Raw genomic sequence first — 24516 nt, 5'->3', positions numbered from 1 at the left:
GCAATGTTTACATATCTTATGAAATATGTTTGATACAGAGAGATCAGGAAAGCATAAATTCTTTTCAAGTAAGTGTCCCAAAGCATGCGGGACATCCTTAGTTAATTTATAGAGATTGATCCACACTTGAACCTGAAAAGCATATTTTTTTTCTAATTTATATTTTTATTGCTACTATGTGTGGACTTCATAACTATTTATTTTTAGTTTATTTAGCGGATGTTATTTTCCTGCACTGTGATTGTGGTCTTTTTCTTGATTATGTTATATTGTTTTTTTTTAAAAGAGGGGTAAACGCTTTTGACCTGGAGCTATGAATTGGTGAGGTCACAAATGGGGGACCTCATCCCTATTTAAACATTCAACGATAGCACCCCAGCAGGGTTTGAACCTCGATGGAAAGAACAATACCACCACAACTTAACCATCACAACATGCCAATGCTGGCTGATGATGTTATATTGTTATACTGATGTTACTTCTGTTATTATTTATCTCAAATAGGCTTGAAATTTTTTCAATAGCTGAAAATAGAAACTTGTTACAAGCTTTGGATATGCTTTTGTTGTTAGTTATACATCTCCTAATTGGATTCGTTGACTAAAAGTGGATAGGGTTTTTTTGCTGTGTGAAGAGCTCTTCAGAACTGAGTATGGCTTCTTTTTGTCAATACCAGTACTTCCCTTCTGAAATAGTCAGAGAAGCCAAATAAAGGTATAAGATTAAATTATGCTGTTTGTTTGATGCTTGAAACTACAAGGCAGTATTTTCTTTGAAGCAAAAAAGAGATGCAGCCATAAGTAACATATGAATAACCTATGAGGACTAGAGATGCAATCTTGGTAGAGAGTGTGGTTTTGATGTATGTACTCTGTTTGCATAAAGGTGGACACGTAGACGTATGTTTACATTGATATAGTGTTGAGTAAAAAGCTGGCTAGGAACACGCAAAAAGTATTACAGACCAAAATTCAGAAGATCTTGCGCTTTGGGGGAAGGGGTGTGTAAGGGTAGGAGGAGGATGGAGTGTAGGAATGGGAGAGTGGGAGTGGGAAAGACAGACTGTGATGTATATGATTTTCTTATAGATTCATATATGCATTGATTTAATTGCTCTTTTTATATGATCTTGACCCTGTTGTTGCTCTATATACTATGTGCTATTAATAAGCTCATCTACACTTTTCGTCTTGCTGTTTTATTTTCTTTTCCCCCAATGGTCACTGAGAAAAAATAAAATGTTTGTAATAAAGAGAGAACATTGAGACCACTAGCTAGAGAGACTTTACAAGGCATTGTGTTGAAACTGTTGGGCAATGTCAGTATTGTATAGAGGAATGATGCTGACACATTAAGCCACCTTCTAGATTGGGTGTGGGTAATGCCAAATAAACCACCTTTTTCTTACAATTTTTTTATGTGGAATTGTTTACTACACATATGATGAGCGATTATTGATACAGACCATAATCCCATTATTTGATATGCAGCTTTATACACAAGCTTTTCAATCAATGAACATCATACAAATAACAACCACAAGTTGGGGGGGGGGGGGGGTTCACAACTATCACACTGAAAGTGTTCCAATGTAAAACCGGGAGGGATTGGAGGGTGGGAGAATGCTAATGCTTTACAAATCATCTATTTCTCACAGTTATTATTTGTGTGGGGTTTTCACACCACAAATGCATAATAATAGACATTTGATGATAGAGGGCATTCTTTTTTAAATTCAGTAGCAACCTTGAAAAACTCAAAATCCATGCATAGCTTGAAATCAATCAACAATTGTCTTGTAGAGTCTCTTGATGGCAGTAATAAAGAACTTTTGAGGGTATAAGATAAGATAAATTTATTAATGTCCAACAAAAGACCACAACGGGTCCAAGGGACTGCCAACAGTTAGAAAGGGAGCCAGCCCACAGTAGGGACATGTTGAAGGTTAGAAAGGGGGCCAAGTCACCGAGAAGCAAGAAACTCCCACATCTTGTGATGGAGAAGACAACAATATTCCCTATAGATGGAGGGGAGGGTCATGTGTGAGTGAAAACTAGATCTTTTGATAGAGAGATTTGCATTCATCATCAATCTACTAGTTTGTAGGGTAGCATTCACAGAGGCGAGGAGGTCAAGGATAATGTAAAGTGTGACAATAAGATTCAAGGGCACCATCCCTAAGGGCTTGATGAAGGAATTCATAATGGTGGGAAGAGAAATGGAGTAGAAATCTTTCAAAGAAGGGAGAGACGAGCATAATAGTCAAAGATATATTCACGAACAAAGTGGATATTGTTTGTTTAGAAATAGGGGACGGGTTGGTGTAAGGAGTGAGAATTAGTGAGAAGTGGAAGCAAAGGGAAATAAAGGAGTTATGGATGTGGGGGATGAGGGACCTATAGGCGATAACATAGTCCATGACACTTGCACCATCACCATGAGGAATACAAGTGAATCTATCACAATCAAAGAAGCAAGGGAGATCGTTGAGAAAGTGGAGGCTTTGAGACTCCCCTAATTGGAGAAGATGCTTTCCATAGGTTGTAACAATAGTATTACCATAAAAAAAAATTCTTTGCAAACCAAACTCCTTTGGATCCGTCTCATGAAGGCATACCTCATCCTTTGCAAGATCATGAATGGGTGTATAGTGGGTCCCAATACAAGCATTGAAGTCTCTCAATAGAATGATATTGCTAGTTGTGGAGAACTTGGAATTTTTTTATAGTTGTTGGTGTTGGAAATAAGCCACACCCGGACCGACGATGGACTGGTCCAAGAGGGGCCAGTAGCTCAGCGGTTGAGCACTCCAGCAGCGTATGGAAGGTCCTAGGTTCGAGTCCTAGCTGGTCCATGTCTCTACATGGTATCAGAGCCAGGTCTAGGCTAGGAGCCTCAAGCACACGAGAGTTGTGGCTTAAGGGGGGGTGTTGGTGTTGGAAATAAGCCACACCCGGACCGACAATGGACTGGTCCATGAGGGGCCAGTAGCTCAGTGGTAGAGCACTCCAGCAGCGTATGGAAGGTCCTAGGTTCGAGTCCTAGCTGGTCCATGTCTCAACAAGGTCTAGGTAGGGGTCTCCATCAATGTGAATGACAACAAGAATGAAGTAGGGAAAAATAATACATAACAACGAAGATATCCCAACTAGGAAGAGACCTCGTGTGAACTTGGAGCCACATGCATCTAGGGTCAACATCATAAGCAACTAGTGTAACTATGGACTTGATGTTATTCTGAGTGAGGCAAGCCATTCCATTAGAACTATGAACACCACTAGACATTTAAGTCTTATGACAAAAGGCTGAGATCCAAAAGCAATAAACAACATGAGTGAGAGCTTGTGAGGGCTGTCATGAGCCTTATGAGATCTTGGAAAGCAAGTCCATCCTAAAAAGACCTTGGAAAAGAGCATATAACACCATTTTATTTCCAACAAGTAATGGAGATGCTGTTGCTACCCATCGAGACTTGAGAACCCTGTCATGCTAATATTAAAAAGTTTGACCACCTAGGAGGGTGATAATCACAAATGACAACCCTACTATCATTGATAACACCCACTTGTTTCATTTTTTGGCAGAAACAACTTAATGTGAGCTTGTCAAAAGCTTGTCCCCCTTAAATTGTGTGAGATTTGCATCAACATAAATTTTTTGCAAAAGGGAAAAAAGTTTCTGTTTTGCTTGAAGAGCTTGCCAAATGCTCTCTTACAATTCCAAAGATTATAAGAGTGACAAGGGTGTTGCGTGGTAGTGTCCAACCATTGTTGAGGGAGATATCATTGAAGCAATGAAGTCCAAAGATTCACAGAAGAACATGCAACCTACTAACAGTGTTCAATGTTTGTGCTGCTGTAGTGAATGTTCGAGGAGATAGTATGGGCACTCCAATTGCGTGGTATTCATCTATTAGAGATGTTGACATAACTCAAACCCCAACAAGATTTTATAAACACCAACTTGCCCATTCCAAATTTATTTGAATCACACAAAATGGCTCCAATAACTTTTGCATGGAACTATGTATACACTTCTAACCTCTGCAATGTACTTCAAGCCTGTGGAGTTGGAACTACACCTTATACTGTTTTGTCAATTTAGATATTTCTTTGTATCCCCTACAAAATATCCAATGTTCATCTGTGGCAATGGAGCCAAGGGGCAATTTGTAATTGGGGACAAGGAATATGTCCCTTTCACCCAAAATTGGGAGCCAAACATATAAAATCCCAAATGGGCAGAAACTGTGCCAACTACAGATAGCAGTCTTCATGGAGCCTAGAATATCAATGAAGCACGTGCCCAAGCATGTTACTTTGAGTTAGACAAAAAGTGGATTCCTTTCACTTGTAGCAAGGGCATTATGAACAACAACATGGTGGCAAGAAGAATATAGAGGGCAAAGGAAAGAATAATTGTACTTTTCTGTCAGAGAAAAGGCAAGGTAGAACAAAACACACTACACTCATTCAGATAAAGGTGTGAATGAAGAGGAGAGTTGTTGGTGTATGTTATCTGATTTGTCACTTTCTTGGATGAGGTAGAAGAAATGTAAGAACACCATATGATGTTGGCGAGTGCCTTTCTTGCCTGACCTTGAACAAATGTGCTCTTTTGGTGAGTGGAGGAACTCCCAGTGAAGAGGAGCCCATAAAATTATTCCACATTAAGGTACAAGTCAGAGGTAAAAGCTGTAAAAGGTTTAATGTATTCTTTGATTCATGCAAGTTGATGTCCTTATTCCTTGGGTTGGTTGAAGATAGATGTGAAGGTAAAAGTTACAAAGCAATGTGAGCTGTGGTTTGGAGTGTCTAAATTTTATCGGTAAGGTATTGTTTGATGTAATTTTCTTGGATGTGTTGCATGATCCTTGGAATTTAATATCTATATGAAAGAGATGTGGTTTATTTTCAGAGAAAGAACCAATATTTATTAGTCTTGAAGGGAAAATAGTATTTTTTGAATTTTGATAGTGGCAAATCCAAGATTTCTTTGGCTAGTACTTTAAAGGGGAAGTAGTTGATGAATGTAAGCGGAAGATTTTTTGTCTTAAGAGTTTGAGAGAGTAGTTGAAAGGATGGAACATATTTTCATGCATGCAAGGAATATAAGGTTAGTTGGAGGCAAAAGAACATCAAAACTAGAGTGTTGTTTGCCTTGTGCAAAGTTGGAAAAACTGGACAAGTTTTTGTATGACTTGGTAGTGCTCGCGAGCCAAATATGGTTGTGAGTCACTTGTAGGAAATCTCGTGGGTGAGTTTTTGCTATAAATCGACAAAAAATCATAGAATAACTTGTCCAAAATGCGTGTTTTTTTTATCTAAAATTGGCAAAAAACTCGCCCAAATAGTATATAAAAACAAAACCTTGTTAAACTGCAGATGCTTTAAAGTGATTTTGGGTCCTTTTTACTGTGTGGTTTACAAATTGGAAGTGCAACTAGGGCAAAGGGCACAATAGGATGCAATGGGCAAAACCGAAGGTTTTGCTGCTGGAAAAAAAAATTCTCCCTTCCACAAGAGTAAAGTACAGTATATTTTTAAAAGCTAAATTATTGTTTATTTTCTATAATTTCTAAAATTTCCTTTGATGTAGGTGTTTTTAAATATATGAAAGATTTGTATAGATACAAAATGAAGTTGGGTTTTTTAATGTTTTTTTCAATTTTTAACCATGTCTTTGTTATTATTAAAAATTATAATTAAAGATAAATATAATAATATATAATTATTTTTAACTAATTTTTGCTATTTTTAAAATTAAATCTCTGAGATTAAATTTTATATAAAATTTAAATTTAAAATATATAATTAGATTATATATTTAAAAAGTTCATATTATATTGACAACCTCTAAATAGTACAAATGCTCTATATAAAATTCAAATGACCCAAAAATGTGTACAACTGTATTTGAAATTGTCACACTCATTCTTACATGGCCAATGCAACCAAGGATTATGCTTGAAACAATTCATAATTTTCATTGATATGGAACTTTTAATTTATATGTATTCAGAGGTTGCATTTAGTTTTTGGTCGATGATATGCATTAAACACAAATTTTGATCTATATATGATGGAAATTGGTAATATGTTCTACGAATTTAGTATGTGTATTGAAGAATTTTTTTAAAATTTTGTATTTTCAAACGTTTGATAAATTCGTCGAGTTATTGCCAAGTTTTTCCTCGATTTTTTGCCGAGTCTTGAGTTTTTAAATTTTTTGGGTCTGCTGAGTTATTGTAGAGTTTGAGTTTTTCAACTATGGTCTTGTGGTATTGGGTAACAAAGCATCTTAATGGACTGAATGGGTCCTCAACCCTTCTCCATTAATTTGAGGTTTTTGGGCCTTGTTAGAGGGACATGAGCTGAAATTTGGTTAAGATGTTAGGTTTCTGTATGTTACTGTTGTCACAAGAGTTCGCACCCTTGTTGGGCTATCAACTCAACAACCTTGTGAAACATGGAAACAACCTTTAAGTGTGGGACCTTGCTCAATAGGGTTGAATCTTTGGAGAAGGCTTGCTTCCTTTTTGATCTAGGTGCAAGTGTTGAACCAACCCAACACTTAAAGAAGATGCCGTTAATGCCTAATCTACTGATTTTCAAAGGAAAAGGGGGAAGGAAGTGCAGAAAGTGAAGAGGTGATGCATCGATATGAGAATTTTTTTCTCCTTGCCTATGATTGCACAAAATATCAATGAAGGATTGTCAAAGTATACACAAATCTCTATTCTTATTAGTCTCTCAAAATACATATGAAGGTCAAAACTTAATGAATTGTTGAAAGGAGCAAGAAGCATTCACAAACATATATAAGCATGTCAACAAAATTATATAATCTGGAAACAGAGAAAAATGCATTCAAACAAGGTGAGATAATACACACAAGATGTTTGAATCAAAGAGCAGGTAAAATAACGAATTTATTAAAGTAGAGGCAAGGCGACATTTAATAGATATAGAATATGGATTCTATTTTGGAAAAGAGGGGATAACCCTTAACATATGTTACATATTTGCCTTTATAGAGCAAGCATAACTCATATGTTTCACATGAAGCTCAAACCCTCACTCAATTAGGGTTAGCAAACATGATAATCAAGAGGGCAAATCAGATCAAGATTTGATCCTAGACGTGCAAGTTGATCTATTGGAAGGAGGAAACAAGCCCCAAGAATGCCCTCTGCAGTCGAAAAGATAATGAGCCCATGAAATCAGGGCGGCCTTGGGACAGATATGGTGTCCTTTATTAGAGAATGGGCCACTTGCAGCCATAAAGGTGCATGGCTTGCTTTGGGATTGCGTGAGTAGGAGGGAAGTTATTGTGTCATTCCTAGTCGGTAGATTGTATCAAATGTGGTTGGGGTAGTTGGGAAGTCAATTTACTCCTTGGCTTGAGAAATATGGCCATGACCATTGAAATATGAAAGCAAGTTGCAAGTTTGAATGCGGGTCGTTGATGCAGAGTCCTTGCATGTGAACGTACAGTTGAGATGGCCTAAGTGTTTCTCATTGTGCAAGATTAAAATGTGAACCCACAGGGTAGTGGGGGGAAGCAAAAGAACACCAAACAGTCATCAGGCTTGACGTCCCCGTGGCCCTGCACTTGCTAGTAGACTGATGGAGAAACCATCGCAGGGGCGCAACGAACAAAGATATAATTACCACCCGCACGCCCATGATTGCTAGTTGCATAAGAAGGTAATCGTTGGGAGGGTGTGAGCAGGAAAAGTTGAGGGCCAAGGTTGTGTGGTGGTCCTAAGAGGCTAAGATGCGATATGAAAAGACTTCTCCCACGAGTCTGCGGGGGCCAAAGTGTTAAAGCTCTAGCCCTTGTGGGGGTGCAAGGATGCGGAAGACTTGGGCAAAATGAGTTGTCGATAAATAGGAAAAGTGCAAGGTCATGGGGCTGGTTGACTAATAGTATAAGGGGCCTTCAATGTCACCTAAGTGATAATGACTGGCAATAGCATGTCAACTCAAAATTAGAACGTAAGGCAAAAAATGATAGGCCAATGATTTAGGATTTAAGGCTTAAACCTTTCATTTGATAACAGACCAACATTGCGAAGGAAATGCCTGCAAAACAATCAATGGGGTCATGGAAATGACAACTTTCTTGGCGACTCAGTAGGAGGTTTGCTTGCAAAACATGAGGCCAGATGCTTGATTAATCCATTGCGCACAGAGTCACAGGCCTGAGAATGAACCTCCTAGTTCTCCTTGCCAAAATCTCTGCAACTGCAACAAAACTATCTGTATAATGCTTCTGGATTTGATTGTGTGAGGTTTTTTGCATCAACGTTTCGGATCACACTTTGTGATCCATCAATAGGATGATAGTAGTAGAGAGCACTAGGAGCATCAGGATGATTTTTCTCCTAGTGCTCTCTACTGCTATCATCCTAATGATGGATCACAGAGTGTGATCCGAAACGTTGATTCAAAAAAAGTCACACAATCAAATCCAGAAGCATTCTACAAATAGATTAATAGATTGTGGAAATCTAATGACATTGTGCAACAAAACTGTCAAAAATGCAATTCCTTGGAAGGAAATAGCTTGTGCATGGGCACTTCTTGGAAAATTGGAAACAACTACTCTAATATGTACAAAATCATCAAACCTCCCGTAGAAGCAAGGCTTGAGATGGATTCCATTCATTGGAATTGGAAGAGCTTCACCATTAAGCTTGGAAAGATGAAATGCGTTGGCTTCCTTGCAGTGATGATGATATAAGGGCCTCTCCAAATAGTATTAAACTTGGAGTGTCTATGCCTTGGCTTTGTTTGCATCCCACTTCAGTACTAGATCTCCCTCTTTGAAGACCCTATTAGTAGCCTTTTGTCAAAACTCCTTTTGACTTGCTCTTGATGAACCCCAAGTGTATGCAGAGCTCGATTTATAACGTCTAGCTCCATTAGCTTAGCTAGTCTCATTGTCATAGCATCATTTTCCATTAATTCTAGCTGATGTGCTAAATCAAGTGAGGGCAACTCAAAGAAAAGTGGAAGCCTTGCTTCCTTCCCATATACCGACATGAAATGGGAGTTACCAACTGCTCTCTCGGGTTCGATTCTATCAGCTCATAAAGTTGTCTTCAATTTGTTGTGCCAAGACCTTTGATTGTTTTCGATTGTCCTCTTGATTATCTTGATGAGGTTTTTGTTGGAGGACTCAGTTAAGCCATTACCTCAGGGGTAATAATTTGATGATGTCTTTAGGTATATACCATGCTTAACTACCCAATAATTAATCTGGGCTCCAACAAATGCCTTCGCATTATCTGAGATGATTGCGAAAGTGTCACAATTCTATCAAGGAATTCCAACATTGAAGCCTCTGTGGCATCCTTTAATGGTATTACCTTTGTTTGCTTGGTAAAGTAATCTGTAGCTATCAAAATCCATTTGTGACCAACACTAGAAGGTGGAATTATCATGCCAATGAAGTCCAAACTCCATTTTGTGAATGGCTGGTCTGCTTGAATAGGATGAAGAGGAAGCACAACTAACTTTTACTCTCTTGAGAAGAAGGCACATTTCTTGCACTTCTTCATCCATCTGTGTGAATCATTGAATAAGATTGGCCAATAGTTACGAACCCTCCTTATCTTGATTGCAATGATCCTTGCAAAGAAGTGACCACCTGAAAGGCCATCATGAAACTCTTCTAGCAGTCTGCTGACTTGATCTTTCTCTATGCACCTTAATAGGACCCCATTAGGATCTTTCTTGAAGAATATGCCATCCACTAAGACATAAGGAATGGACTGCTTTTTGAAATGTCTCCTTTTGGTCCTATCTCGACCTTGAGGATATCTACCCTCCATCAAGAAGGTAGTCATGTCGTTCACCCAACTGATTTGACTGTTATGTTGGTTGGTTGATCTTCTTGTAACACAAGGGCATCCTCTGAAGGGGTCTCAAAAGATGAGACAAGTTGTTCACATAGGCCCTTGCCTCTTACAAGCTTGGTATGTTGATGTTATGTCATTCCATGACATGTTATCCATCCAACCCTCTTCTCACTAATATCCTTATTCAAAAGGAAATCTTTTACATTTGCACGTGGAACTAAAAGCTGGATCCTATTGTTAGACAACATATGTCTAAACTTCTTCAATGCTCTAAAAATAGTGATTGACTTGTTTCTCTACATAGCTGTACTTAAGCTCATAATCTTTTAATTCCTCATTGAAGAAAGCAATAGGCTCTTCCAAATTATCATTGTTCAGTTGTGTCAGAACAGCTAAGATACCTGATTCTCCTCCAAAAGTATAAAGGATGAAATCCTTTTCATAATTAGGATTAACAAGAGTAGGAGTCTGAGCAATTGCGTGCTTGATCTCTTTAAAACTGGCCTTCCCCTCCTTGGTCCAACTGAAAGCTAAATTCTTATTTAACATGGATGTGAGAGGTTTTACCATAGCAACAAGATTGAGAATGAACCTCCTCACAAAATTGATCCTACCAAGGAAACTTTGTAATCCTTTCTTGTGATTGGGAAGGTGAAGACAAAGAATGGCCTCTACTTGCATCTGATCAATGGCTAAGCTGTCTTTGGATACAATGTGTCCCAACAATTTTCCTTGATCAGTAGCAAGTACACATTTGCTTAGGTTCAAGGACACACCATATTCCTTGCATTTTATGAACACTTGCTCAAGATGATCAAAATGATCAGCTGCATGTTTTGAATAAACAGTTTTATCATCAAGGTATATGAGCAAAAGTTTTGCTAAAGCCATGTCCATTGCTTTTTGGAATGTAGCACTTGCAGTAGTCAGCCCAAATGGTATCTTACAATAAGCATAGGTACCCCATTTAGTAGTAAACGCAGTCTTATGTTGGTCTGATTCTTGGACTAAAATCTAACTGTAGCTTGAATATCAATCCAAGAATGAAAATCTTGTTGACTTGGTGGTCAACACCTCCTTGGGGTACGTGACATGGCTTAACCGCCTCCCGTGGATCTGGGTAAGTCTGGCGTTTGTAGCGGGCGTTGATAGCTTGAACTTTTGGCACAATGACAAACATACCTACATTTTGTATCAGAGCCTTGGGTCACGGGTTCGAATCCTGGGAGGTCTCCTTCATTCCGTCAGTGCAGAACCCTCATTCAATGCTGAGGGGGAGATTGTTGACTTGGTGGTCAGCACCTCCTTTGGGGTTTGCGACATGACTTAACCGCCTCCCGTGGATCTGGGTAAGTTTGGCATTTGTAGCGGGCATTGATAGCTCGAGCTTTTGGTGCAACGACAAACATACCTACAAATCTCTCCAAGCCACTGACCTTTGATAGAATCTGCTCCATGAAAGGAAGGGGATGATGATCCTTAAGAGAGGCTCTATTGAGGTCTCTAAAGTCTACACATAATTTGATTTCCCCATTCTTCTACCTTACAGGGACAAGATTGGCTACCCATGAGGAGTGTTTGATAGGAAAAATGATATTAGCCTCTATAAGTTTGGTCTTCTCCTTTCTCATCAAGGACTCTATTTTAGGATTTATTGGCCTTTTTTTTGTCTAATTAGCTTTGCATTAGGATCTAATTCTATAGTATGCTGCGCTAAACTAGGATCAAATCCTTTTAAATCTTCATAGGTCCAAGCAACTATATCATTGCAGTTTTGACAAAGATTAACAAAGATTTCTTGTTCAATTGTGGAGCATACCTTTCCCAAACTCAGTGACCTACCTTTGTGAAGCAGTCACCGGCTAGGAGGGACCTCAAAGAGATCAGTCCAGACCGGTTAGAAAGAGTAAACACAACGGAAACACAGGGACATGATGGAATCAATGCAGAACAGATTGAATTATATTATGAAAACTGATTACAACCAATCGGTAACAACCGGGTTATAGAAACCGGCTAACAGGCCTGCTAAAACATGCTCAAAATACAAAACAGGTCACAACCTGGGGCCTCAAACCTTAAGATCTAAGTTGCCAGTACGGGTACGGACACGGGTACTGGTATGTGGGTACGGTACGCTGGTACAACATTTTTTTTGGGGGGGGGGTTGGGTACGTCCGTACAAAAAAATGTAAAAATCATAAATATATGCATATATGCAGTCTAATAAGTAGAAACAAAAATTAAATTTAGAATCCCACATATCATCCATATGCTAAACAAAACCTGGAACTATCATATATGTTTCATAACTATAACAAAATTACAAATTTACAAATTTACTGTAAGTCTAGTCTTAATATGAAATATCCATTTGTCAAAATTTGACTGTTATGAACTCATGATAGATATCGAATTCATTGTGCACCTCCAGTCTCGCCTCCTCTGTGCCTTCGCACCTCCCGTCGCCTCCTCTGTGTTGTCGCGCCTCTCGTCGTCGCCTCTGTGTCGTCGCGCCTCCCGTCACCCCTCACCTCTGTGTCGTCGCAACAGAAAGAATGGTTTCCGTTTTTTAGTTTCCCTTCTTAGTTTTCACTGTGCGTGGCGTGGAAGGAATGGTTCTGCGTTTTTTAACTTTTGGCTTTGCTTTAGGGTTTAAAACGTTAAACAACGCGATTCTACCCGTGAAAAAACCCTCAAAATTTGTGCATGATGCGGATTCGTAAAAAAAACCCTATGGAATCGCCACGTCTACACTGGATACGTCGGGATTCGTGACTCCAAAAGCGGATACGTTTCAGGTGGAAAAAATCAGTACCTTGTTTGAATCCACAAGGATTCCAGGTCGAATCCGATACCTATCGTATCCAGATTTGGGGGAAAAATGTGAAGTACTGGTAACTTAGCTTAAGATCTATCTTCTATGCTTAGTCTAACTTCTTGATTACATTCTAATGCTCTATTACAATGATTTATACAATCCAAGGGGATCTGGTCGGCCCAAAACGGGATCAAAAGTTGAAGAACAAGACCTAACGTGCAAAACCAACAAGGTCTCCGGAAAATCCAAAGGATGAAGTGTAGATCATGGGAAAAGGTCGGCCACATGCTAAGGAACATCGGAATCAACGCTCAAGACTCCACAAGCTACGGAAGGGATCCGGTAGATCACCAATGCAAATAGGTCCAGGCAACCGGTAACAAAAAACTGTCTCGGAAACCGGTAGCGATAACTTGCCGGAAAATGATCCAAATGCTCCACGGTTTGGAAATAAGGAAGATGATCAGGTCTTCAAGCAAAATCCAACTCCACAGGTTCCGGTGAGCCAAATCCGGGACACAGAAAGAAATTCTGAAACTGCAAACAGAAAGCAAAACAAAAAAGAAATATTTTTGGTTGATGCAAGATTGCTATGAACCCTTGCATCATTTTGGCAAACACCACTGGCTTATAATCACCTCTCTTTGCAGCTAGGTTCATGTTCTTGTTCTTCAATTGATCATCCGAATTGAAGATGCCTTCCAAGGTGACTAGACCTTTAGGCAACTTGTTGGAATTGAGCTGCATAATCTGATCTCCATATTGGTCTTGCAGCATAGACTTATTTTTAGCAGAAAATTCTGCTTCATTTTGCAAGAAATTGACAATCTGCCGTTCACTTTCAAATTGGCAATGAAAGGCCAAGGGTTTAGGGTCTAAGGGTTAAACCCTTCATTTGATAACAGACCTGAACTGTGAAGGAAATGCCTGCAGAACAATCAATGGGGTCATGGAAATGACAACAGTTACCTCAATCAAGCATAGGCAACAAATTCACTTGCAGCAAGGTGTATGTCACTTTCAGCAAGGTGTAGGCCACTTTCAACAATGTTGTAGGTGTTCTAAAACGTGCTGCAGGTGAGTGTCATAACTTTGCTGTACAAACATGAGTTGATTGTGAGTCCTTTGAAAAACCAATGACTTGCAAAGGTCATATCATTGTTGTAAACTTGTTTTTAGTGTAATTTCCTTAAAATACCAAAGACTTAAGCTAATGAAGTTTTTGGATAGAGATCAAATGTTATGTTACCATAAAAATCCACATGGTATTTGGTCTCGTGCAGACAACATCATGACTAACATTATGAACTCTTGATAATATATTTTATAGGGAGCATAACTTTGTCATGCACACATAATTAAGGAAGAGGATGGAAAAAAGATAAAGAATTAAAGTCTAAGAAACTATGGTTAACAGGAAAATAAGGTTAGAAACATTTTTCTGTGGGGAATCGAAGACCTGGTAACAAGGACATAATCAATCACATTAGCTCCCTCCTTACACAGGAAACTAATGTATTTTTTGGTGTCTTGAAGTGAAGGGATTCCAATGAGAATATGAAGGACAAGAGACTCTTCCAATTGGAGTACGTACTTCTCATAAGTTGTGACTAGTTTCCTCCAATCAGCTGAGGCTCTCTGCAATCCAAGATCCTTTTAATATAGCTCACACAGTCCTAGCTTATCTATTGGAGTAACTGGGGTTCTTTGCAATCTAAGATCTCTTTATTCTAATTCATGAAGACCTAGCTTGTTTGTTGCCCTATTATGAATTCACATCTAGGTGGTTCCAATGCAAGCATTAAAATATTTGAGCAGTATAAGTCACAATGTTTCTCTGAGTTTCAAGGATGAGGGGATGTGGTTTCAGTGACAACAAATTTTTGCCTGGATCTCTGGAACAACTATTAAAATAATATATAGACATTAATAGTTGAAACTTCAAAACAAAACACCTAAATAAAAAAATAGTTTAAACAAACCAAAAGAAGTTGAAATTTAATGGATTAGAAGTTGCATCACCACACGTAACTTTGTAGTGACTATCAATGGAACAATAGGAGAATATTTTGAACCAAAATTGAGGCTTGCATTAGGGAATCCATGATCACCATGTTTGCTCATCCTAATGGGAGAGTTGCAACCGAACATTGGAGTATGCCTAAGCAAGGAGTAAAATACATGGGCCTCATGCAATGGATCAAGGGCAAGATTTCTCTATCTCCCTATTTGTAGATGGTTCCTTTTATTCTTGCTATCGTGATGCTAAGAGCAGTAAAATACATGAAATTCATCTTAGAGCACATATGAACTACACTTGGACAACACATAACTCTGTGGTTTGTAAAAGACATTTAATATTTCTAAAGTTACTTTAGTGCTACAAATCAGTGTTTCTTTTAGTGTAATAGTTTAATTTTGCAGCATTATCTTGATAACAAATTAGTGGGTTTGTTTTTTGTGCCAAAGGATGCAAGCTGTTTGGGGCCATGATGTTTCAGGGATGCATAATGTCCCTTGGATGGTTGAAGGATGCCATCCCAAATGCCCTTGGATGTGTATAAAAACAGGAGAGTCACCCTGTTTCCAGGATGCCCCAAATTTGAAATCATAACATGTGTTGGGGATGTCCTGTCTCTATACCCGTCCTGGGATATCACTTGGACCCCTGGGGATATGTCCTCATAGAACACTGGTATAATGTTACCAGAAAGTAGTAATGGAAAATCTCTAGATGTAGGTCAGACATGCAGCTAATTTAATGTAAACAACAGTGGAAGATGGAGTTGGAAGGCGATAGCAAGCTGCAAGGAACATGTGTCAAAGGGGGACAGGCACAGGGTTCACCTAATTGAACATAGTTATTTGTTTAATTGCCTCTTTGTGAAACACAGATCTGTGAATTTGCCAATCAAGGCTTGTTTCTTGATAGCCATTTTCAACTGCTATATTAACCTTTGAGGATGTTTTGAGTATCTCATGACATGCATTTGCAAATGCCTAAATCTGCATTTGGGGTATAGATGTTGGCCTATGATATTATGTCCTAAATATGATAAAGCTTTTCTGGGTGGACTATTGGCGTCTGTTGTTACAACATTTTGGAAGAGTGAGGAGAAAGTAGGTTGAGGAGATGATGTCAACCCTTGTTTTGTATGGCTATTCAAAGAGGAGATAATTTCTTTTTGCAGGACTTAGATTAGAAGGAAAACTAGTAACTGTTCTCCACCCCAAAATTACATACATTCACATATGAAAACCTTTTGTTTTCCTCACCCGCACTTGTGCACTTGTCATGGATCCATTATTGTTTTTGTTAGTGACAGCAAAAACTATACAAGGTATGATATCCCCAAGGTTGGATTGAACTATAGTGTCAAATAATGTTCAAACTACAGCCAAAATAGCTGTCTGCTCAAACGACAATATATTCAGATGTATCTCACCCAAAGAATATTGCTGTTTATAAGATTACATCACTATTAAATAAAAATCAAAGTCAAGTCTTCGAGGAAATTAAGTGTTATCCTTCGACATTGTAAACTTGGAATCGGAATGAGGTATACTGTCATGGGCCTTGTTCATGTATTCAACAGTAGAAAGGTCAGGGATCTTGTTAGTAACTGAAGTATATCAATGTGGGCATGAGAATTAGTTTATCTTTGAACTAACAGATCTGAATTCAAGGTGAGACCTTCACCCAGGTTAGCTTCATCAATTTTCATCAGAACAAATTTTGTCCCCATCTCTATATGCTCAGCCAGAAGAGAAATGCAACACATATTAAGGATGACGTCTCTTATATCAACCTTTTTTATTCTTCACTTTTTGATGCTTTATCCAAATTCCTCTCTGAAGCCCTAAGCATTTTCTTTGTTTCCTCATTAGTATCTAAGTTGTTGCATTTGCAGTTGCTCTCTTCCAGCCGGTGATTCTTTCTTTGTTCTCCAACTCAACTTGGTTATCTTCTTAAAGTATCATCATTGGCTATTTGTTAATCCTTCTCATTACTTCATCCTCCTCCCCTCTGTATGTAAGATTCTTCTCATTTCTGCATTTTTTATGATGTCTTATCCCTCCAGAGGAAACTGTTATTTTTTTATCTCTGTTAAATCATTTGAGTGCACACTTAGGAGTTGTCTGGAAGTCACTTCCACTGCTTTCGACGTAGAAAACTTATTGATTTAGGAGTTGTCTGGCTGTCAGTACCACCACATTTATAATGTAGAAGACAACTTATCGACATAGGAGTTGTCTGGCTGTCACTCTCACTGCAATTATGTGTAGAAGACAACTTATTGTCTCATTGTTTTCCTGTGCTGTGCTTAGGGCATCCTGAGAAGATTGAATGACACACACAAGGAGGTCTGTCATTTTGGATCACTATTGGAGATGGAATTGGAATTATGAATAGTGATCACACTATTCAAAAACTCTCTAGTCTTGTGAGGAAGCAGATATGTTCACATCCTGTTACATCACTTATGCACACACTCAGGAGTTGTCTGGAAGTCACTTCTACTGCTCTTATAGGTAGAAGACAACTTGAACTTATTGATGTAGGAGTTGTCTGGCAAGCACTGCCACTGCACTCATAACGTAGAAGACAACTTATTGTTTTAGGAATTGTCTGGCAATTACTCCCACTGCACTTATGTGTAGAAGAAAACTTATCACCTTATTGTTTTCCTGTGCTGTGCTGGGAGTACCCAGAAGATTGAATGATACACGCATGTGAGGAGGTCTGCCATTTTGGATCACTATTGGAGATGGAATCTGAAGTATGAATAGTGATAGCAGTATCTTAAAATCCTTTAATCACATGACCTTCCTGAATCACTGTAATTGAAGGAAGGTTCCAACTTTACTAAAACCTTTGTTTACCTCCCACATCGGGACGATTCACTTCCTCTTCTCTAATCTCATCTGTTGAACTCCTCTTTATTCAGGTAAACCACTTTCAACAAATTCCCAACACAATCGGTGCAGTAGGATCCTCAGGGATCTCAAATATAGCTGGAGCAGTAGGTTCAAGTTTTACAGCTGGGCTATCAACTTTATGGGCAATGAAGAGTTTCTTGGCATAATGTTGTCATTGATGTCAACTAGGTTAAGCAGTTGCTGGTTGCAGAAGAATTAATATCTACAAAAGAATTGATTGTATGTGTTGCAAAGGTGTAAATGGTGTGGTTTTATGTTGTACATGTGTCTCAGAGTGTGTTTGATCCACTGCTTCTGATGTGTGCAAGTTGCAGATTGAGATATGCTAAAAATCCACATGGTTGACAGTTTTCGGCAAGACCCCCTTTTTTGTCTCAGCGACATCGTGCTTTTCGGTGTGACTTCTTCTATCACTGTGACTTATTTCGGGCTGTGTAGAGTTACACGATAACCCTTTTTGTTTCGGTGTGATATGCTCTTCGTCTTGGCGACATGCATTCTAGTTCGGTGAGACCTTGCCTTTCGGCAAGACTCACTTCTTGTTTTGGCGGCTTGTGGAGTTACAATGAAATAGTTTTCTCTTCGGTAGGGCCTAGCCAAGTCTCTTATCTGCCTATTGCGTCTGATTGAAAAAGTGGAAGTGTATCGCTTTTGTTCCTAAGTTTGAGTTTCTCTCGATCATCCGATCTCCGATGTGGACCTCGCCAAGCATCTCGTGTGATCGCGTCCGACTGAAAAAATTGAAGTCATTTTGTTCTTAGTTTTGACTTTTGGCCGGTCTCCGATAGCTTGGCCAACTTTGTTCGAGTGTCTGCATATATCCAGGTGGCGTATGCTTGTTGGTTTACTTAGGCCAAGTTGGTTTTGTGCGGCCCCTTCACCCATGTGTTCGACGGTACCATGTGGCAGCCATTGATTGGTTCTCCAAGGTTGTCCGTTCATGTGGGGCCCTTGGTTGGGAGGCGACAAAAGTCTTTTCAGTAAGACTTTCCTTCCGTTTGGCCACCCTTCGGAATTACACCGAAATATCCTTTTTCGGTGGGATGGATTCTTCGTCTAGCCAAAATGAGTTCCCTTTTGGTGCGACCTCTGATATGTCTGGCTGATATTCATTTTTGTTCAGTGTGACATGCTTGTGGTCTTGGCGACATTTATTCCTTGTCGCAGTGACTTTCTCCTTCGGCAAGACCGAAGTCGGTCTGTGTAGAGCTCTCGCCTCTTGCAGATATGCTTTCCTTGTGTGGGGCCCGTGATCGTGTGGAGGTCATTGATTGGTTCATCCTTGCTATGGTGTGCTCGTGTGGGGCCCGTGATCGTGTGGAGGTCGTTGATTGCTTCATCCTTGCTATGGTGTGCTCGTGTGGGGCCCCTGTTGGCGTGGCGGCTTATGTCTCTGCGGTGGGACCTCTATCGGGCCCGCTTTGTCGTCTTGTCGACAGACCTCTAGCTGGCGAGTGTCCATTGGTCCAATCGTGCGGCGAGTTGTTCGTGTGGGGCCGCCTATCTATCTCGGCATGACTTGCTCTTTCGCCATGATCAGTTTTCTTTCTGGCCGAGTGGTATAAGTTATACCGATATGGTGGGACCTCTGTTAGGCCCATCTAGCCATTGTGTTCGATGGCATCCAGTTGGTGATTGCTCATTGGTCCACGCTGGAAGTGAGGTGTACTTGTGGGGTCGTTTGCCTTTTGTCGGCATTTGCCTCACTTTGGCCCATCATGCTACCCCGACATGATGATTGTTCGACGTGATGAGGCATCTGTCTTGGTGAGATAGCTTGCATTTCGGGGTGACATAGTCTTTTGCTATGACCCTTATTGCCTCGTTGACCGGTCCTAGCTATAGCGAAAATGGTTTCAATGTGACACCGAAGTTGTCACATCGACAAAGGCTATCACAGGAGGTGAAGACGGTTTAAACTGACCACCAAGGGTTTTATGTCGGTGTGACAACACAGAGTCTTGCCGATAAAACCCTATATGTTGAATTTGACCGAATAAGATGATTTTGATGCCACGAATGCAACCCCATTGGTGTTTTGTCCACTTGGGCAGTTGACTAGCGAAGACTAGATGACATGGATGATCAATCTGAAGACGTAGAGTTCTCAGAACAAATGAATGTGCATCCGAATGATAGAAGATTTTTCGTGTTGTGTTAGAGCTCATAACTGAGGTAGTTTTCTATCCATTCAGAGCAGGTTGAGATACGATGAAGCTGCATTTAAGGAAGTCAAGTTGCAGTTAGTTGTGAGGTTCGAGGAAATCTACCAGACTGAAGATTACTAAGTATAGTAATCCAATATCAGAATCATGATCTGAATATAGGTTTCCAAGAGAATGCATTTATGAATGACGGCTATCTGATGGAAAAGAATGTACAGAGAATCCAGTCAGTCAGTCTGCAGATACGATTTCCTGGAAGCTCGAGAATAAAAGTTTTGAATATTTTGGAGGGAAAAATCATGCATGGACTGAGATGACTAAAAAGCAGATATCTTTGATGTGATGTGAGTGAGGTGAGTTAGTTGAGTAGGTAGAGACTGAAAAAGAGTAGCAGAGAAAGATAGAGGTGTGCGATTGATGTGTGAATGCTGAATTGAAAAAGGGTGCTCTTCGGAGGAAGTGAGTGTATTGCAGAAAAGAGAGGTGTGTAATTCAGAAGAGGGTTGCAGAAAAGAAATGTTAGTATGCTGAATACATAGAGGTGACCATTCTGAGAAGAGATAGAGTGCTGCAGTAACAGAGAAAGTGTGAAGAACCATCCGAGAGAGAAGTCTATTGAGAAGAAAATTGGGCTGAGTTGCAGAGATCAGAAGGCAGAAGAGAGACATTGAAGATTCAGCATAAGAGAGAGCAGCAGTGCATGTGTGTCCATTAGAGTCTAAGGGTTACAAAATTCATTTGTAACAAGGTTACTCATTGTATTGTTTTTATCCATTCAGTCATTGTATGTTTCTGAGTGGGTGCTCAGAGCAGGGGTAGGTGCTCCTTTGAGTAGGTGCTCATAAAATCAGGGGTTGGTGCCCATAAATGTTGTAATCAGTTTTCTATTGTGAGGCTGGATTGGAGCAATAGACTCCTACAACTTTTCTCACCGAGGTTTTTCCCACATTGGGTTTTCCTTGTAAATCTTGTGTCAAATGGTTTGCTTTGTGCATGTGACTTTAATCTCTTTGCATCATTAGTATTTTCATAATTGGTTTTAAATTTTAAAGATTCACTGATTCACCCCCTCTCAGTGACCTCATTGTGTTCCTTCAGAGTTCTTAACCAATACCATGGATAGATTTGCCATGGAGCTTTGAGGAGTCAATACAGGAATAGCGTTTTGCACAAGAGATATCTCCAAAAACTGCTGCCTTAGAAGTGTTACTATGTTTGTTAGCATTCTTAAGTTTAACAATACATGAATATGGTGGAGATCTGCTGATTCTGTTACTCAGCTTCTTGAAGATCTGTTTATCTGGTAAATTCCTGGTGTTTAGGAAATGTTTGAGGTCATAATGTTGAATCTGCAGTTGAAGTACCGCCTGCACAAGCACAACCTGTAGTTTGACTGACTTGTGAAGTCAAGTCATAAGGATTTTTTTTCTTTTCTTTCTAAAATCATCTCTAATCCTCAACGTAAATGAAAAGCTACAATATATATATATATATATATATATATATATCCACTCAGCTAAGAATTTTCCTAGGATATTTTTACATACATACAATAAATTTGTTTTTCTATGATATATCCACTGTTGTATCGAATACTCTTTGATTTGGATAAACCAATGTCAACAATGGTTTAGAAATCAAAATGCACCATTTTATTTCCATTTATGTGTATAGCATATTTGCAGGATTGATAATGATTAGGACCATCTGATACACGTCTACTTGCTGTTTTGCTGGCATGCAGCAAGCTGCAGAGCCATTTTTATCATCAAGTATATAATATTTGAATGTTGAAATATTCTATTAAAGTTCTTTTGATTTTCTTAGCCATTCCTTTGGGTTTGTATATGCTGGCTAAACTTTTCCTCGTGTATTTTCAGATGGCAGGTCAAGCTTCTGGATCCGAGCATGATAGAAAATTTGAAAATAATACCTGCAAAGAAACACAAATTGCAGGACTGAGAACTGAACTTGGAAGCATACAATGTGGGACAGGTTGTGGTTTTGTTGATGCAGAAAGTCGTGCTGCAGATGCAAAAGAACGGGCAGCATCAACAAAGAAGCTATGGATAGCTGTAATCTTGTGTTTTCTTTTTATGAGCCTTGAAGTAGTAGGTGGAATAAAGGCAAACAGTCTGGCGATTCTCACAGATGCGGCACATTTATTCTCAGATGTGGCTGGTTTTGCTATTTCCCTGTTTGCAATATGGGCGTCTGGTTGGGAAGCTACACCCCGTCAAACATTTGGGTTTTATCGCCTTGAGATTTTAGGTGCACTTGTCTCTATACAACTAATTTGGCTTGTTACTGGGATTCTTGTGTATGAGGCCATTGTAAGGATGCTAACCAATACAAGTAAGGTTGATGGGGAGCTTATGTTTATTGTTGCAGCATTTGGGTTTTTGGTAAACCTTGTCATGATCTTCTTACTTGGGCACGGACACAGTCATGGGCATGGGCACAGTCATGGGCATGATGATCATGGCCATGTCCATGGGCATGATCATGATCATGATAATGGCAATACTCGTGAGCATGATCATAATCACGGCCATGGTCCCAATGAGGAACATCAACATGAACAGAAAGATAAACATTCTGAAGAACATAGTCATAAACATAGTCATCATGATGACCACAGTTCCTGTAATTTGAGCTTGGATGTAAACAGTTCTCGTAAGCTGGTTGTTGATATCAACAGTCCTCACAAGTTGAACATTGTTGTCGGTAAAGATACAATAACAGAACCTTTGCTTTCTGGCATTGAGTGTCATTCAGATGAGCAAGAAGGTGACTTTACTTACAAATGGAGGAATGTTGACAACAAAAATTTACATGGGGCTACACTCAGGTTAGATGAGGATATTGAAACAGGTTTGAGAAAGAAAAAATCACCACATAAGAATATAAATGTTGAAGGGGCGTATCTTCATGTTCTTGGAGATTTGATTCAAAGTATTGGAGTGATGATAGGAGGAGCATGTATTTGGGCAAAACCCGAATGGAGAATTATTGATTTAATATGCACTCTTTTTTTCTCAGTTCTTGTGCTGATAACCACTATCAACATGTTGAGAAATATACTTGAAGTTTTAATGGAGAGCACTCCACGTGAGATTGATGCCACAAAACTTGAGGAGGGATTGATGGAAATTTCTGGAGTGGTGGCTGTTCATGAACTGCACATTTGGGCCATTACAGTTGGTAAAATCTTGTTGGCTTGCCATGTAAGGATCAAGTCTGATGCAAATGCTGATCTAATTCTTCAGAAGGTTATAGATTATTGTGACAAGGCTTACAAAATAAGTCATGTCACTGTTCAAATTGAACGGGATGCAAACTAATGCCAGATAGCAATTCAAGAAGAAAGGGATATTAAACAGTTGAGACTGATGTCCATATAAGAAAAAAGAATTTACCGTGTCAGATGTCAATGTATTAGGAACTAGATTTTCTTAATGTTATTGGTCAAGCCAAACTGTGTTATGCCTGACAATGCGAGTCTCTATCTTCTCTATTGAAGGAACATGAAGATGACCGAGGTTATTTTGAATGCAGTAGCGAACAGAACAAGACTAACGAAAAAATTGATTATTATTAATTTGAGGGTTCCTTTTCTATCATGAATTTTGTGTCTTTTATGATATTATATCATTATATATTATTTATATTATTATTTGCAAATATAATATAATAACTTGTTCATTTTTATTGTAAATTATTAATTTGAGGGTTCCTTTTCTATCATGAATTTTGTGTGTTTTATGGTGTGATTATTATTTTCATCGTTTCATTACTTTTTGCATATTGTTTATTTGTGTGTATTTTTTATTATCTATCTGCATTACTCTTTGCATATTGTTTATTTATATGTATTTTTTATTATCTATCTGCATTACTCTCTTGCATTTTTTTTTCATTTTTATTTCTTTTGTATCTTATATAATATATTTATTGCTTTTGTGCTTGATTATATGTATTAATATATTATTTTTTATATGTATCTTTGGTTTTTGTTTTTATTTATTTATTGTTGTGTTTGATTATATGTATTAATATATTATTTTTTATATGTATCTTTGGTTCTTGCTTATTTTTATATTATAATAACATTTGTATTTCATCTACATTATTGTCCTTATTTAATTTAATTTAATTTATGCACTTATTTATTTGTAGTTTTTGTTTTTATTAATTATTGTATATATCTATGCTGATTATTAATATTATCATTAGTTTTTGTTTATGTATATATATAATTAATTTATATTTATGCTTATAAGTTTTATATATGTTTATTGTCATATTTTCTTTCTTAATTAAACTTATTGCTTCTTATTTATCTTTAATTGTAATTTCGCTTTTATTGATTTATATTTTTTAGTTGTTTATTTGCTTATTTGTTGTCTTACTTGCTATTGTTATATTAATTGGCGGCCAATTCAATTATCATTGCACTATTGTTATATTAATTGGCGGCCAATTCAATTATCATTGCACTATTTATATTTTTTAGTTATTTATTTGCTTATTTGTTGTCTTACTTGCTATTGTTATATTAATTGGCGGCCAATTCAATTATCATTGCACTATTTATATTTTTTAGTTATTTATTTGCTTATTTGTTGTCTTACTTGCTATTGTTATATTAATTAATGCAGTCTTTCTTTTTTTGATAAGTCAATAGTACTATTTTATTAATAAAGAACAAAATTACATCT

General features: G+C 38.4%; 1 protein-coding gene across 1 annotated transcript in view; it reads left to right on the top strand.

Moving 5' to 3' along the window:
* Positions 1 to 23422, top strand: part of LOC131032378 (metal tolerance protein A1) — a 29059-nt gene extending 5637 nt beyond the window's left edge. The window contains exon 2 of the mRNA XM_057963339.2: positions 21676 to 23422. Within this exon, the coding sequence (XP_057819322.2) occupies positions 21676 to 23139 (1464 nt within the window). The 3' untranslated portion in view covers positions 23140 to 23422. The remainder of the gene's footprint in view (positions 1 to 21675) is intronic.
* The last annotated feature ends 1094 nt before the right edge of the window (positions 23423 to 24516 follow it).

This window comes from Cryptomeria japonica, chromosome 8 (genome assembly GCF_030272615.1).
Source record: "Cryptomeria japonica chromosome 8, Sugi_1.0, whole genome shotgun sequence".
In the NCBI taxonomy this organism is placed as follows: Eukaryota; Viridiplantae; Streptophyta; class Pinopsida; order Cupressales; family Cupressaceae; genus Cryptomeria; species Cryptomeria japonica.
The sequence above is the reverse complement of the archived record's forward strand: the minus strand, read 5'-3'. Positions and strand labels throughout refer to the sequence as shown.